The sequence below is a fragment of the Astyanax mexicanus genome, chromosome 20 (genome assembly GCF_023375975.1).
Source record: "Astyanax mexicanus isolate ESR-SI-001 chromosome 20, AstMex3_surface, whole genome shotgun sequence".
NCBI lineage: Eukaryota > Metazoa > Chordata > Actinopteri > Characiformes > Acestrorhamphidae > Astyanax > Astyanax mexicanus.
The window spans coordinates 37617248-37634621 of record NC_064427.1 but is presented as its reverse complement, the minus strand read 5'-3'; the positions used below and the strand labels follow the sequence as shown (position 1 = coordinate 37634621).

General features: G+C 39.8%; 1 protein-coding gene across 5 annotated transcripts in view; it reads left to right on the top strand.

The window, feature by feature from the left end:
* trim3b (tripartite motif containing 3b) overlaps positions 1–17374 on the top strand; it is a 71148-nt gene that overhangs the window by 36594 nt on the left and 17180 nt on the right. For all 5 annotated transcript variants that reach the window (XM_049468934.1, XM_049468933.1, XM_049468935.1 and 2 more), the window contains 5 exons: positions 5920–6101; positions 10004–10244; positions 11748–11899; positions 12305–12485; positions 15117–15849. In XM_049468934.1, coding sequence (XP_049324891.1) covers positions 5956–6101; positions 10004–10244; positions 11748–11899; positions 12305–12485; positions 15117–15849 — 1453 coding nt within the window. In that variant the 5' untranslated portion in view covers positions 5920–5955. The remainder of the gene's footprint in view (positions 1–5919; positions 6102–10003; positions 10245–11747; positions 11900–12304; positions 12486–15116; positions 15850–17374) is intronic.

Here is a 17374-nt window from a genome sequence, read left to right as displayed (position 1 = left end):
AGGGATTGATTGAAGATTGCTTAAATACACCTGTTACAAGTACAGCTAACTGACTGCTGAGTAGGGGTGGGCGATATGGCTCTAAAATAATATCACGATATTTCAGGGTATTTTTGCGATAACGATATACTTGGCGATATAGGAAAACAGAAAAATAATTAATTAATTTCTGGAATATAGTATAATAGTATAACAGAATAATCATAATGTGGCAAAATAAATAATATAGCATAAAATAATATAATGCAGCAAATAATATTGCAGAATATTTAGTGCATGCATATAAACTGCAAACTAAAACAATTATACAATAAATACACCTAAAGCTTCACAGTAAATAATAGACTACTTTTAAGACAGAACAGCCCTATTATCACCATATGGATTTTTAATATCACGATATTTCTGTGTCACGATATATTGTATACGATATAATTGGTGGTTTATTTAAGAAAAGATGCATATTTAAATTAAAAATATTTATATTTATACGGCTATTTAATACTTATTTTATTTAGTTATTTAGTATTTTTGTGCTAAAAATGGTCAGCAATGTTTTAATAGTATTTAAAAATTAAGGGATAACTTGGATTTATTCTTTAACATGTCTAGTTTATCAATGTTAGCAACCTGATCAGTCAGCTTCCATTTAAATATTTAACTGAAATTGGTGATGAATATCATGTAGAAATTGATGTAGTCTACAAATTACATAGCAAATAGTGATCATCAGGGAAATGCAAGCCAATGAAAATGACTTTTTTAAGGAACGAGCAAAAATAGTAGATGATGATTTGTTCCATTTTTTTCGGAATGACGTTACACAAGAGTTGACTGCATTGCAGTTAAACTGAGAACTGTACACTATTTCAAACCCAGACAGTTACCAGTTTAGCACAACTGCTTTGACAACCCTTTATCTGGGGTTTTACTTTTTGGCTCCCATGTTACCATAGCTATTATTGTCCCAGGTTAGCATTGCTTGTTTCTTGTTTTCTGACTTTGGGTTTGGCAAGGCTCTCCTTTGTGAGAAACAGTAGGGGTGGGCAATATGGCCCTAAAATAGTATCACAAAATTTCATAGTATTTTCGCGATAATTATACTCTTGGCGATATGACAAAACACTGCAACAAAATGACAAGTTTTTTTTATTATTATTGCATATAATATGCTATGGCACATCCCTAACTGGCGTCAATGATCCAGAGTGTCATAATACTAATAATACACTCCATTTATCTCCATGTATCCAGGATTAAAGTAAAATAAATTATACTGGACTGATATAATAATCAGTCTCTAGTAGATATATAATGGGAAATTAGATGACATTTTGCTGTTTTTGCTAAAAACAGCAAAAAAGTAGTACCCTGAAGTGATATTTAGGGGTGAATGATATGACACAATGTTTTAGGGTATAATATACTGTAGTATACAGCATGCAGCTGTTATACTGCCCAGCCTAAGAGAAAAACCTTTAAAAAAAAAAAAGGTTAAAGACCAGTAAATAGTTCAGTTTTTGGCAATAATTTGCATAGTTGGTTCTTTATGTATGTATTTTAGTCTTAAAGGATATCAGGATATTGGTTAAAATCATTAAAAGTAGGATTTTTTTTTTCGGAGCAGAGCTTCTGCATTTGCTCCCACTATAGAGGATTGATGTCTGAACTTTTCACCTCTCAGGAGTTTTCTGCAGTGCATTGATTTCCTCCTGCATTGAGTGCAGTGCAGTGCAGATTGCAGCTTGAGTTTACTGACAAAAGCTTCTGCCACAAGGCAACAAAGGTCAAAGTACCTTTTCCAAAAAACCTTTAACTCATTTTTTTTGTATATTTTTTACATTATGTGCAGTATATTGGCGTTTAGCTTCTGAAACCTCTTCACAGTGCTACATGTGTAAAGACCGTCTCATGGTAATATCCATGTCCTGTCTCTCACGACGAGGCATCCCATGAATCCCAGCCATCTGCTGGGGTGTCTGACCCTGTCTAAGCCCCGGGTAGTGAGAGCCCAGTCTTATTTTAGGCTCCCTGAATCATTGCATCAGAAGAGGTTGATACAGAGGGATAGATATCAGCTGTTCCATTTGAGGGAGTAGTGTCATCACTCGTGCCCCTGTCGTGTTCACGAGGCAATGTTTAAACCCTGCACAGGTATCAGTGGTTATATTAATAGTACTGGTGACTGGGTAGACCAAAACTCTAATCCAAACACACAGAGAGGCAGGAGATGGGGAACCAGCCAGCTTCACTCAGACGTACAGATTTAGGGCCTTACTCGTTCCACACTGTGACAGATGTGCAGACGATGGTTTGTGTGTGCACATGTGAGTGTGAATAGGAGAGAAAGGGAGTGGGGGTATGAATAATAAATCTGTCTGTGACCCACTGGGAAAGTTTGTAATGCTGCAAACAGCAGCTTATCCTAATGCTCATGTTATACCAACCAATCTGCTGCTCTATCAGAGAGGTTCTACAGAGCAGCAGCAGTTGTGGGTACTCTCTAGACCAGGGGTGTCCAAACTTTTTTTGTTGGGGGACAGAAGGAGAAATATATTTATAGTCACGGGCCACAGACTCTATAATAAAATAAATAATGAAATATACCACTTTAAATAATACATTTTCCTGATTACTTTCAGCGCACCCCCTCCGCTTCTCTTTGGCCCGTTTTTATGCACTACAACTGCGCACCCTCTCCGCTTTTAGACTCTTTGGCCCGTTTTCCTGCGCTATTACTGCGCACTCTCTCCGCTTTTAGACTCTTTGGCCCGTTTTCCTGCGCTATTACTGCGCACTCTCTCCGCTTTTAGACTCTTTGGCCCGTTTTCCTGCGCTATTACTGCGCACTCTCTCCACTTTTAGACTCTTTGGCCCATTTTCCTGCGCTAAAACTGAACATTCTCCACTTTTAGACTCTTTGGCCCGTTTCCCTGCGCTATTACTGCGCACTCTCTCCGCTTTTAGACTCTTTGGCCCGTTTTCCTGCTCTATTACTGCGCACTCTCTCCGCTTTTAGACTCTTTGGCCCGTTTCTGACACCTAGCATTCAAACTTTGAATCTCACATTATAAAAACCTGCTTAACAGCGGGCCAACTTTCATTCTATTTCTAAAATACCTCGCGGGCCACTCCAAAAAAGGAAACGAGCCGTAAAATGCCCGCGGGCCGTAGTTTGGACACCCCTGATCTAGACCAAAGCTCCAGGTCATCATCCAATCTGATGGTAGTAGTGATGTTACTGATACCAGTATCAGAATACTGAAATCAGTGTTCAGGTATTTGCCAAATGGAGTTTTTCTGGTTTACCTTGACTGTAAAATCTAATGGTTGTGTATGTTCTGCACAGTGGCTTGCAAAAGTTTGGGCACTCTGGTTAAAATTTCTTAAGTGAGTAGTTTAAGCTTTTAAAGGGGACATATTTTGCAAAATTCACATTTCGTGTGCTTTTGTTTAGGGCTGCATAATAGGGGTGCAGGAACGTTTCTAACATTGAACGATTCAGAATCGATTTCAAAAAATCATTTTTTTTTTTTGCGGGTGCAGCTACTGTCGCACAAAGCTTTTTTAGGTTTTTGTCGTGTTCATCTTCTTTTGGTTTGTTTGTGTGTATGTGTGAGTGAGCTGTGAGCAGGAAGCCAATATCTCCTACTGGGGGTGTAAGGGGGGGTGGTTAAATTAGATTAAGTTTGAGTTTGAGGAATGTGTGTATGAGACAAAGAAAAGAAGAGAGAAGAGAAAGGTGGATTCTCTGTTTACCAAAATGATAAAATAGCAGGATTCTTGTTTTTGATGTGTATATCCAGTTATGTGTCCTTAAAATTACTTACTGTAGGCCTTCTTATAGGATTTCTTCTCGCCTAATTTCTATTCCTCGACACTCCAAGTAAAACGGCTCAGATGTGGTTTGTTCTAGCTTTGTCTGTGCTTATAAAGCTCTCTATTATCTGAGCTCCTTCTTTTTGTCTTTCTTATTAGCCTAGTTTATGGAGTGTTTATCGAAACATAAACCAAAGCCACAGTACAGAAGCAAGGTATGGAGAATTCAGATGTGGTAAAGGTCTAAAAATGGAACGAAATATCAAGAAGGAGTTTTTGGAAACAAATGCAACTTTGTGTGCTTTTTTTATGTGTGAATTAAAGAGGACCACTGAAAGATCTAGCTCTAGTACCGTTTTTTGGGCCACCTATAGCCTGGATACAAGATGAGATATGGTTGGACATGGAGGCATACAGGATCTGTATAACATCCTTCCACATATTTGCCCACAGGTGTTGCTGCTGGGCCTGTAGATCCTGCATAATCATGGGCTGCTGAAGCTGGCATCCCAGCTGGTCCCATAAATGTTACATTGACAAAAACTCTGGTGACCAGACAGGCCAAAAAAAGGAGGATTGTCCCGCTGAAAAATAATAGTTTGCAGTGTTGGTGTGGTTGGAATGGTGTCTTTTAAAAATGGTGTTTCAGGGAGCCTCCATGTCTATGTTACCTTCTGGCTCTCTGCCTTTAGTTAGGCTGTTTTATTTAGATCTGCCGGAGTCATTAGCCACACTCTGATAATGTTTTATATTCCCTGTTTTACATAAATCCAGTCAAAACTAATTCCATCTCTCTGCCTTCCTCCGAGTTACTGACTGCCCACCTGTCTGACCCGATACCGATGGATGTTGGACCCTCAGGCTCTCATGTCCCCTGTCTGGCCAGACTGGAAGTTTCTGAAGTCAGCTCTTCTCCTTCCACCACCCACCACAGATCAGCTGCTCATCATCCATCTTACTCTATAAGCCATTAGTGGAGCTGCTATACACCTGAATATATAAAACCTATGTGGATGTATGAAAGACTTTTTAAAATTAATTTAAAAGCCATTTGACCAGTGGTTGGATGGTCCCCCCTTTAATGTGAGTCTTGGTCCTCCCAAGGTTTCTTCCTCCTCCTGCAGCTCTGAGGGAGTTTTTCCTTGCCTCCGCGCTCACTGGGGGTTCTGTATTCTGTATTTTCTATGTTTAATGTTTTGCCTGATTCTTTGTCCTGTAATCATGTTTCTGTAAAGCTGCTTTGTGCCAACACCAGTTGTAAAAAGCGCTATACAAATAAATTTGATTTGATTTGATTTTATATGTGTAGCTTTACTATGGTGTATCTAATTTATTAATCTTGGTGGTTCCTGTGGTATTCTATGTGGTTGTTATGGTATCCCCAGGTCACTGCTATTCATGATGATAATTTTTTGTTGTTAAGCTATTGTTATTTTATGTCATTGTTGGTAAGATTTACTAGATTTGAAAATGAATACTGGGTTCCACAATGCAACAGTGTAAGGGTATTCATGCTATACTTTATCAATACCATGGCATGTTGCCAAGTGATAACGAGGGTTGTTTGGTGGTTGCTAGCATGCAAAGTTAACAATGATGCCACAGCCATTTGTGACCAGGAGTCTCAGAGAGTCTTATTGACATCACACTCTCTGGGTGGCTAGCATGTGCCCCCTCTTTCCATCACTCTAAAATCTGATATTACAGATTTGGCAGTTAAGCTCATGATGATGCCTTAGCAGCAGTTTGCAGGAAGATTGCAGGGGTTGGCTTAATTTGACCTGGGGGAAACACATGCTAGCCTTCTCTCTTCCGTCACTGCCAGTGTGTGATCTTGTGATAGGGGGAGTCCAAGCCAGTGGGTAGAAATAATAATAAAAAAAAAATATATATATATATATATATATATATATATATATTTTTTTTTTTTTTCTTAGATACTGTTGTCTGACAGATGTTTAGGCCTCTCCTCAGCAGCAAATCCTCCCCCAAGCCTTCAAGGGTCAAAGCCCATTCTGTAGTGCAGGTACTGTTCATTTTATGGATGATTAACCATGCTCCTTCCTCTCTTTGTGTCTTTGTTTGTGTGTGTCTTTATAGGTTAAGGTGTGTCCCGGCCTCTGGCCCCTGCCGTGGATGTCTGTCACCATGGCCAAGCGCGAGACGGGCAGCACGAGTCCAGTGGTGCGGCAAATAGACAAGCAGTTCCTGGTCTGCAGCATCTGCCTCGATCACTACCACAACCCAAAAGTCCTGCCCTGCCTGCACACCTTCTGTGAACGGTACAACCTTACTGCTGGACTTTAGTTAATTCTGGGGCATCGTATGCCTTCAAAAAGGGGGACAGGTGGTGCAGCAATTAATGATTATTTCTCCAACCCTTAATTATTAAGTTATTGGGAGGTAAAATTAGCTTTTAATAGCTATAATTTAATTTATTTAAATGCACCTTTTAAGGTGGAATGGAAAATTTTAGTAGCTACTAGTGCTGGGTGGTGTACCGGTTTATACAGTATACTGGAAGATAGGGTTGTGCCGATAGACAATATCGTCGTCCATAGTCATTTATGACCCAACATCGTGATGGACGGTAACCATCGCGATGCCACGCCCACTTTTTTGTTTTTCCAGAAACATGCACATATTTTTGTTACTCACCCCTTAAAAAAAATCTACGAAAGAAAAAAAAAATGTAATTTTTATTATTATTAGAAAAATAACGAACATTTTGACAAAAATATAATCTAACGAATTTCAAAACATAGAAACGAAAAACGTTAAAATGGTATTAATATAACATATAACTGGATATAGCTGGATCAAACAGTTTAGCGTCAGTTATAAGGAACGCGCGCGGCATTGCAAAAAAAAAAAAAAAAAAAAAAAAAAAACGTTTTAATAAATAAGGTCCTATCAAGTGAAGTGAAATATATGGTATTAAAAGGTATTAAATTTACATATTTATTGATATTTAATCAAGAGAAATCAGGCAAAATGCGCCACGCTGCGCTCTCCCTCCCTCCCTCCCTCAGCGAGGAGCTGAATTCAGCGCGAGGCTAAAACTAAAATATAACAACTCAGTTTAGTTAAATAAATTAGGATGAGTGAGGACATGTAAATTTAATCAAATATTGTCAAATATAAAGGATAGGTTGAGGTTTTGGGGAGCTGTTTCAATTATTTGAAACTGAAACTAACTGAAACTGATATTATTCTGCGCACTAAAAGATAGCCTTTGATTGTGTTTTAAATGAGTTTTTAGTTTATATTAATTACTTTTTATTCATTTTAAATTTTTTTAGTATTTTATTGATCAAACACTAGACATTAAGGAGACATCGCCCAACCCTACTGGAAGAGGCTTTTGAACCGGTATGCTTTTTTCCTATACCGCCATACCACTAGAGGCGCTGCGGAGCGCTGTGTAGAAGCATACAGTGTTGATCAGCACTGCCAAAGAAGACGCACAGCTCGCTAGATAATGCTAGACAGTTAGCATAACAAGCTAACATACTGCACAGACTGGAATTGCACAATCGATCCACAGCTTGGAGAAAAGTTCCTCTCGTGCCCCAGACAAGCCCAGAACCGGTCATTTATTTAACACAAGAGCTTAAACTCCCTAAAACTCTGGATACGAGGAATTAACTATAGCCTTTTTAAATATATTAATACTGTAGCTTGAAGGATAATTTTAATACACACTGTACTGAACATAATTATTAATTGGGGAACCATGGGAATTGGAACTGTGTAAAAAGGAAGCCGTGTTAAAGTTGTTGGCATATCTTTTTCTAAGGTCTATTGTTCACTAATCAAAGCCTTAATTTAAAGCCTTAATGTTTGATATTATGTGTACTCCTAACAGGAGTCACATCACAAACCTAAATAATAATAATAATAATAATAATCAATAAATAAGATAAAATAAAAAAACATGGTGTACGGTGAAACTGTCAGAATCTTGAAAAATACAATGATATTCTATTTTAAAGGCCAAAAAGAGTACAGCCAGGATTCCTATTATCTATGTGACTGATGATCCAGTGCAGTTTAATATTAGATCATGGAAGAATTGACTTTGTTTAGATTGGGTCAGCTCACATGTAATCAAGCGTGTGCGCCTGTTGTCCACATGCTCTATTTGGAGTCCTGTTTGAGGAGCCTTTTGACTCATTAGAATAAAATAGTAGGTGTGTCTACTCAGTCTACTCAGCCCAGTCGCTTTAAAACAGCGTAAAGACTAAAGCTTCCTTCATTGGTGGCAAAGTCTAGGAGTGTAGTGCAAAATGTAGTGACACAATGACAGGAAGTGGCATGAATGGGCTCTCTCTGCCGAGGGCCGTTTTTTTTCTGCTTGGATAGCGCAGTTTGACAGCCTGGGTGTTGTCATGCCCCAGTGTCTTGGTGTTTTGGCTCCAGCGGTGTGTGTCCACAGGCTGTGCTCAGCTACTGTGCCACTGCGTGTTTTGACAGCCAAACAATTCAGAGTGTTGAATGAGTTTAATCTCTTGACCTCTTCCACCCGCCTGTCTCTCTCCCACCAGTGTTTCTAAATATCTTAAATTTAGGGTACCCAACATTTAGGTCGTGTGGATAGCAGACGAAATCTTAGCAAGTTATGTTTTAAAATAAAATATTTAGTACCATGGATGTGATTTTAGTTCCCCTTTTGTCATCACTACTACTGTTTCACTCTTTCTACTTAAAGCAACAGTACCTATGTACCTTTTCCCATTTAAATATCATCGTCTCGATTAGTGTTGTAGTCAAGACCGCTAGAGCCGAGTCCGAGTCAGGACCAAGACTGGGACATGTCACGTCCGAGTCAAGACCAAGACTTTTCAGTAGTCGAGTCTGAGTCAAGACCGGGACCGGGACCGGGAAACCAAGACTAAAATCCGAGACCAGATTAATATTTAAAAATAAATACATTACACAAAGTATCTTCTCTATTTATCAAAATTACGCTTAATCTGTCTCTTCTAAAATCTAATCAGAAGTCACCGCATGAAGTCAACTGAATCTAATTCTATTCATTTTCAATATAAAATGTAAAAAAAAAAACAATCACAATTTGCCCTCAAACTGCTTGTCCCTAAGGTTAGCTAGTTTGTCGCTAAGATTTGTTAGCTCATTGCTAGCTTTAGTTCTGTTCCTGGTAACATTAGTGTGTTAGCTAGCTTGTTGCTAAGGTTAGCGAACTCGTCGCTAGCTTTAGTTCTCTCTTCAATAACATTAGTGTTAGCTAGCTTGTCCCTAGTCCCTAGTAGTCCCTAGTCACTAGTGATAGTCATTTGGTCTTTTTAATCAGGTGACCATGTACAATGCTCACTTAAAAAATGTCACTGAGCTGCGGCCCGTTTCCTTTTTTGGAGCGGCCTGCAAGATATTTTAGAAATAGAATAAAAATTGGCCCGCTGTTAAGCAGGTTTTATAATGTGAGATTCAAAGTTTGAACGCTAGGTGTCAGAAACAGGCCAAAGAGTCTAAAAGCGGAGAGAGTGCGCATTTCTAGCGCAGAAAAACGGGCCAAAGAGTCTGAAAGCGGAGAGAGTGCGCATTTCTAGCGCAGAAAAACAGGCCAAAGAGTCTAAAAGCGGAGAGAGTGCGCATTTCAAGCGCAGAAAAACAGGCCAAAGAGTCTAAAAGCGGAGAGAGTGCGCATTTCTAGCGCAGAAAAAACGGGCCAAAGAGTCTAAAAGCGGAGAGAGTGCGCATTTCTAGCGCAGAAAAAAACAGGCCAAAGAGTCTAAAGCGGAGAGGGTGCACATTTCTAGCGCAGAAAAACGGGCAAAAGAGTCTAAAAGCGGAGAGGGTGCGCATTTCTAGCGCAGAAAAACGGGCCAAAGAGTCTAAAAGTTGCCGTAATTAAGGAGTTTAATATTAAGAGACATCATGAAATGAAACATCAATTTAAAAATCTTAGTTTACACAACACTGTCAAAGATAAAGATAGTAAGTCAAGTAAAATGGTGTGTAAATGAAAGTAATCAGTAAAATGTATTATTTAAAGTGGTATATTTCATTATTTGTTTTATTACAGAGTCTGTGGCCCGTGACTTTCTCCTTCTGGCCCCCAACAAAAAAAGTTTGGACACCCCTGATATAGAGTGTTTATTCAGCACACTCTGTTTGTTTCCTCTCCTCATCCTTTCTTTTCCAATTTTCTTTTGATTCTCAGGTGCTTACAGAACTACATCCCACCCCAGTCTCTGACCCTGTCCTGCCCGGTGTGCCGACAGACCTCCATCCTGCCTGAAAAGGGCGTGGCAGCTCTGCAGAATAATTTCTTCATCACCAACCTGATGGAGGTGCTGCAAAGAGATCCGGAGTGCTCCCGGCCCGAAGCCTGCAGTGTGCTGGAGTCGGTCAGCGCCGCGGCCGCTGGCAAACCTCTGTCCTGCCCCAATCACGAGGGCAAGGTAAGCCTCTTACCCGTCAACACCTGATCATGAGGAAAGTTTGGTAACACTCTGAACAATGTGAAAGATTAAGGAATGATATTTTAAATAAGCAGTTTATTGTTTGTTTGAAGACTGAGTGCTTTAGGTTGTAGTAGTACACCAGAACACACACAGACCTTTTGCTTCTCATGACTCATAAAATCTGGACCAAATATTGTTTATTCAGATCCCAAATGAGTGAATATAGAAAGCAGTGTGGAGCGCACAATGTATTCTAAGTGACTAGGCACTGTATCTGTTGGCACTGTATATATTACAGATTTATTATTGTGCTTACTTATTTTTTTTTAGATTAAAAACACATTTTTATATCAGACAAGTATAACTTGAGTAAATATAAAAAGCAGATTTTAATTGATTATGGGGGACAAATAAATAATTTATTAAATTAAATAAATTATTAAATTATTAATAATTTTATTATCATAAGTATTATTTTATTATCATTTGTTTTTTGTTATTCTAATACTAGCATATTTTCTTGTTCTTTGATCACTGTCAATTTGTAGTTTTTTTGGCTGAAACTGAACAAAATAAAACATTTTCTCAGCAGACACAACAAAAAGCACTATATGACTATATGATTTTTTGTTTTATTTAGCCCAACTTGATAAGTAGTTTTTTTGCTTTTCCAGACGAATAATTGTGTAATTTAAGCAATTTCTTGGCAACATTTTTGTAATTATTTTATGTATTATTTAAATTGTAACAAAAATTTGATATAGCTGGCTAATTAGTGCAGAACTGTGCATATTTGCACTACAACAATGGTATAGATGTTACGCGTTCATTTAGTAAATATGTAGTTAATTTTAAGGATTTATTAAATATTTTAATTAAAGTTAATTAAAGTTTTTGGATATTTTTTAATTCCTTTTGTTATATTTGTTTTTTTATTGTATTATATATTTTTTTAGATTTATTTTAGGATGCTTTTTGCTGCCAGACAAGGATAAAAAATATATAAATATATAAAAAATAACAAATTACCTAATTAAAGATCTGATATATCCTTCACTATCATTCACATGTGTAGTTAAAGCCAGTGCTTACCACTTGCCTGCAGTCACCCTAAACACCATAATGCAGGACACTGGACAGACTTCGCTACCCCTCACCCTCTCAAAGCATGGAAAGATCTCACCCAGACATGAACATTACGCAGCACATCAGGACATCTTTATAATCCTCTTACTGTTCCCAACCAGAGAAAGTCCTGTTGTGGACATGAAAATCCTATATTTGCCCCAAACATCACATCAAGATAAGCCCCTTATATTTTTGCTGTCTCTGTGTAAAGGGGGTGGGAGATCTCACACTGCTCCACTAACAGCTGTCCTGTGAGCTGCTGCTCCTGCTGACCACAGGCTTTAACTGGTGCAGGTTGTTTGGTGTGATCCCTTTCCTGTAGATCACTTTACTATGATATGTAATGGAGATGCTCACTGGTGCCCTCTGCAGGTGATGGAGTTCTATTGCGAGTCGTGTGAAACAGCCATGTGTCTGGACTGCACGGAGGGCGAGCACCGGGAACATGTGACTGTCCCACTGAGGGACGTCCTGGAGCAGCACAAAGCAGCACTGAAGAACCAGCTCGACGCCATCCGCAACAGGTACCGCACTTTACCACAGTCATACTGTTGCTGTAAGTGACTGCGGGACATTTTAATTTAAATAAGAAGGGATGTGCAGGGTGTTGATAAATGTTCACACATAGTTAGTATTTGTCTAGTTTTCCACAATATATATATAATAATATCTTAATTTAAAAATTTAAATCTGATTTCTGGGTCGATGTGAGTAATAATAATCACCACATGGTCAGAAACACTACCATATTTTTTAGACTATTAGGTGTATTTAAAATCCTTTAATTTTCCCACAAATCATCAGTGCGCCTTTTTAATTCGGTGAGCCTTATGTATGAATTCTACCAGTTAGGTTGTAAGGAGCATAAAGTTATAAGCTATTTCACATGTAAAGCCCACAAACCTGTAAACCGTGTGTTTGTTCCTCAGGCTTCCTCAGCTAACAGTGGCTATAGAGCTGGTCAGTGAAATTTCCCGGCAGCTCACAGAGCGAAAGAACGAAGCGGTGAATGAGATAAGTTGCACCTTTGAAGAGCTGGAGCGAGCGCTGCACCAGCGCAAGGCTGCCCTCATCGCTGATCTGGAGAACATCTGCAGCACCAAACAGAAGGTCAGTATACCTTAGTAGATATTAGTTGTTTTTTTTTAATGTAGAGCTTTTTATTTTTTTATTTAGTGACAACCAGCTTCAACTGTAACAGAGATTTGTGTTTGTGATGATTTCATATTCAACCAGCCCCTCTGCACAGTCATGGCATGTCCATGTCCTAATCTTAATTTGAACTGTAGATTATTCAACAATATGGAAACAGTTCATATTTTTATATATTATTTCTCAGATTTTGTTAGAATTTCTGTCCAGGATCGATGATTACACCCACATTGCAATGATGGGGAATAAGTGAATTAACTTCTTTTTTTTAAGCCTTTGGAGAGCCCTCTTGTGGACTGCTTTAAAAATGTGTTAATTTATAAAATCATATCCTGTCAGGTCAGAGATTCCAGAACCTGTTCTTGTTCTAGCCTATTGCATTTTTGTTTGTGTTCCAGTTATGCCGTACTGATTATCCAGTTATGGTTTCTTCTTTAGAGGCAAAACCCAAACTGGGTTTGTTTTATAGCTCCTGGGCTACTTTTATATTTATTGCGGTTGCCAAAAAGCTTTAATTGTGAATCGTTTAAAATTAAAATGTACTGTGTTCTGAACATCTGTGGCAACAACAGATATTGGTGTAGCATAAGCTTTTGACAGGTGGGTTTTAGATTTTTAGATTTTGGGCAGAATTTTTTTGCTGGGAACTGGCAATTTTGGTTGCAGCTTATGGTAATTTGCTGTCTGCTCTAAACACACCAGAAGGCAATATATATACACTAGAGATCAAAATTAGAGAACAACATATAATTTCCCTGAATATTAAACTACATAGCCCTATTTAAAATGTTTCAAACAGTAGTAAAATAGTAATATTTTAAACGTATTTCACAAGTTATGTATATTATCAAGCACAATATAAATATAAAAAAGAGATATTTAAAAAAAGAACACTGATCAATATTAGAGAACACTTTCAGATACCTCCCAGTTCCTGGTGTCAATCTGGCACCTGGTGCTAATTTCCATAATTATCTGACAAACCCTATTTAACTGCCAGCCTAACTTCCAGTTTTCACTGACTTTGCAAGATGGCCAGCCGTTCTAAAGTAACTGAAACACTCCGGCAGCAGGTTGTCCAGATGAAGGCCAAAGGAATGACCATATCTGCCATAGCAAGAGAAGTGGATCGTTCCAAATCTGTGATTTCTAGAATGTTGCATCTTTACAACACTACAAACTCATTCAAGTCCCACAAGAAGGCTGGTCGCCCACGAAAGACAAATGCAAGAGAGGACAGGATAATACGGAGAATCTCAATGAGCAATCGATTCAACACAGCAACTGGAATTGCTCGCCAGTTCAGCATTGAACAGGGCAAGGATCTGTCTCGTCATACAGTGTCTCGACGTTTAAGAACAGTTGGACTGAAAGCCCACTCTGCAGTGACCAAACCCCTCATTAGCAGAAAGAATCAAAAGGCTAGACTAGCCTTTGCTGAAGAACATGTTGTGTGGACAGAGGAGAAGTGGTCCAAAGTTCACTTTAGTGATGAAAGTAAGTTTAATTTATTTGGGTCTGATGGGAAACATTATGTTCGTCGTCAGACTGGGGAAAGACTGAACCCAAAGTGTGTAAAGAAGTCAGTGAAAGGTGGAGGAGGAAGTGTCATGGTTTGGGGAATGTTTTCGGCAACAGGAGTTGGGCCATTTATAGAGCTACATGGCAGAGTGAATGCAAATGTTTATCAGAACCTTCTTCGACAACATGCAGTTCCTTCCCTGCGTTCATCACCCAATCAGCCAGCAGTTTTTATGCAGGACAATGCCCCCTGCCACACAGCAAAACGGGTAAAGCAGTACCTTGAAACTGAAAATATTAAAATAATGAAATGGCCAGCCCAGAGTCCTGATCTAAACCCAATAGAAAACCTTTGGAAAATCCTTGGTGACAAAGTTATGGCCAAGAAACCCACTACTGTCACTGAACTGTGGAAGAGACTGAAAGAAGAGTGGACCAGAATCACACCAGAGCAGTGTGAGAGACTAGTGATGTCCTGTGGCCGCAGATGTGCTGAAGTCATTCAAAGCAACGGACTGTACACTTCCTACTAACTGTTGACTGTTGTAACCTTCAGAAAAAAAATGCTGTAATCTTTCTTGGTGCTATAGGCATTGTTGTTCTCTAATTTTGATCATTGTGCTTTTTGCAAAATAAAGTTTTTTTTGTTGAAGTGCCTTGGTAATTTTACAAAATACTATTCTCGTTGCATGGTAAAGCCACACCAAAACATCCTTCAAATGTTGAGCAATGAAGACTACACTATTTGTGAAAAAAACAAGTGTTCATAAATTGTTCTCTAATTTTGATCTCTAGTGTATATATATATGTGTGTGTGTGTGTGATTTAAACACTGATATGTACAATATGTTTGAATGTATTTTGAGTTAATGTACATAGAGTATAAGTGGTGTCTTGTCCCTTATCTGGTGTGCTAACATGATTGGAGGGTGTAGTACGATTAATAGTCGAGTAATCATGGCAGCCCTACAAGCAAACCCACACATATGTCACATGTAATGGTAGTAAATGTTTAATTTACTGCTGTAAATTCTGTTCAACTGTTGTTTCGTGTTTGTGTGTGTACAGGTGCTGCAGGCACAGCTGTCTTCCTTGCAGCAGGGTAAAGAGAACATCCAGAGCAGCTGCAGTTTCACAGAGCAGGCCCTGAGCCATGGCAGTGCCACTGAAGTACTGCTGGTGCAGAAACAGATGAGCGAGAGGGTCAGCGCCCTCGCACGCCACGACTTCCCTGAGCGCCCGCACGAGAACGCCCACCTGGAGTGTCAGGTGGAGACGGAGGGACTGCGGCGCTCCATCCAGAACCTGGGCGTGTTGCTGACCACCAGCGCGGTTGGACACACCAGCGTGGCCACCGGAGAGGGTCTGAGACACGCCGTTATCGGCCAGCACGTTACAATAACCGTCACCACCAAAGACAAAGACGCAGAACTGGTGAGGACCGGAAACGCTGCTTTAAAAGCAGAGATAACAGGACACGATGGGGGGCGTGTGGCTGAGGTAGAGGTGGTGGACAATAAGAATGGAACGTATGAGGTGGGCTATACGCTAAAGAGTGAGGGGGAGTACTCCGTCTCTCTGCTGCTGTACGGCCAGCCCGTCCGTGGAAGCCCCTTCAGGCTGCGTGCTGTAAAACCTTGTGATGTGCCCCAGTCTCCGGATGACGTGAAGAGGAGAGTGAAGTCCCCAAGTGGGACTGGAGGCCACATCCGACAGAAAGCTGTCCGGAGACCCTCCAGCATGTACAGCACCACAAAGAAGAAGGAGAACCCTATCGAGGATGAGCTGATCTACAGAGTAGGTAAGTAGGCACCACCAAGGTGCAATGGGGAAGGTATTTAGATAAGTTTGGCATCTCTTGCCTTAAAGCAACATTATGTGGAATTATTACCTTAGAACTGTAATGCTATTTAGGCTTTACACATTGACAAATGTATTAGGATTTTTACCACTGTTTGTGCAGCTTTCTGTTTATATATATATATATATATATATATATATATATATATATATATATGTATATATATATATATATATATATATATATACAGTGAGTCCAAGAACTTTTGATCCCTTGCTGATTTTCTTTGTTTGCCCACTATTAAAGACACTATCCTTCTGCACTTTTAATGGTAGATATATTCTAACATGGAGAGACAGAATATCAAGACAAAAATCCAGAATATCATTTTAAAGAATATATTTTAATTAATTTGTATTTCAATGAGGAAAATAAGTATTTGATCCCTCTTGCCAAACACACTCAATACTTAGTGGCAAAGCCTTTGTTTGCAAGCACAGCGGTGAGACGTTTGTTGTAGTTAACCACAAGTTTAGCACACACACCAGGGGGAATTTTGGCCCACTCTTCTTTGCAGATCCTCTCAAAATCATGAAGGTTGGTGGGCTGTCGCTTGGCAACTCTGACCTTCAGCTCCTTCCATAGATTTTCGATCGGATTGAGGTCTGGCAACTGGCTGGGCCACTCCATGACCTTAATGTGATTTTTCTTGAGCCAATCCTTTGTTGCCTTTGCTGTATGTTTAGGGTCGTTATCATGTTGGAAGACCCAACCACGGCCCATTTTCAGATCCCTGGCAGAGGGGAGGAGGTTGTCCCTCAGGATTGTGCGGTACATGGCCCCATCCACCTTCCCAGTGATGCGGTGAAGTAGCCCTGTACCCTTGGCAGAGAAACACCCCCAAAACATTATGCTTCCACCTCCATGCTTGACGGTGGGCACAGTGTTCTTGGGGTCATAGGCAGCATTTTTCTTCCTCCACACATGGCGGGTGGAGTTGAGGCCAAAAAGTTCAATTTTGGTCTCGTCTGACCACAAAACCTTCTCCCAATAACTTGGTTCATCTTTCAAATGATCATTGGCATACTTGAGGCGCGCCTCCACATGCGCTCTCTTCAGCAGGGGTACCTTTCGGGCACTGCAGGATGTGAATCCATTGTTGCGCAAAGTGTTGCCAATTGTTTCCTTGCAAACTGTGGTCCCAGCTGCCTTCAGGTCATTTGCTAACTCCTGCCGAGTGGTTGCAGGACGATTTCTGACCGTTCTCAGCATCATTGCCACCCCACGAGGCGAAATCTTCTTTGGAGCACCGGGCCGAGGTCTGTTGATTGTCATGTTATACTCTTTACTCTTTCTGATAATTGCACCAATAGTTGTTACTTTCACATCCAACACCTTACTAATCTTTTTGTAGCCCATTCCAGCTTTGTGAAGGTCAACAATTCTGACTCTGAGGTCCTGTGACAGCTCTTTGGTTTTACCCATGTTGGAGACTTGAAATCTGTGTGATCTGTCTGATTCTGTG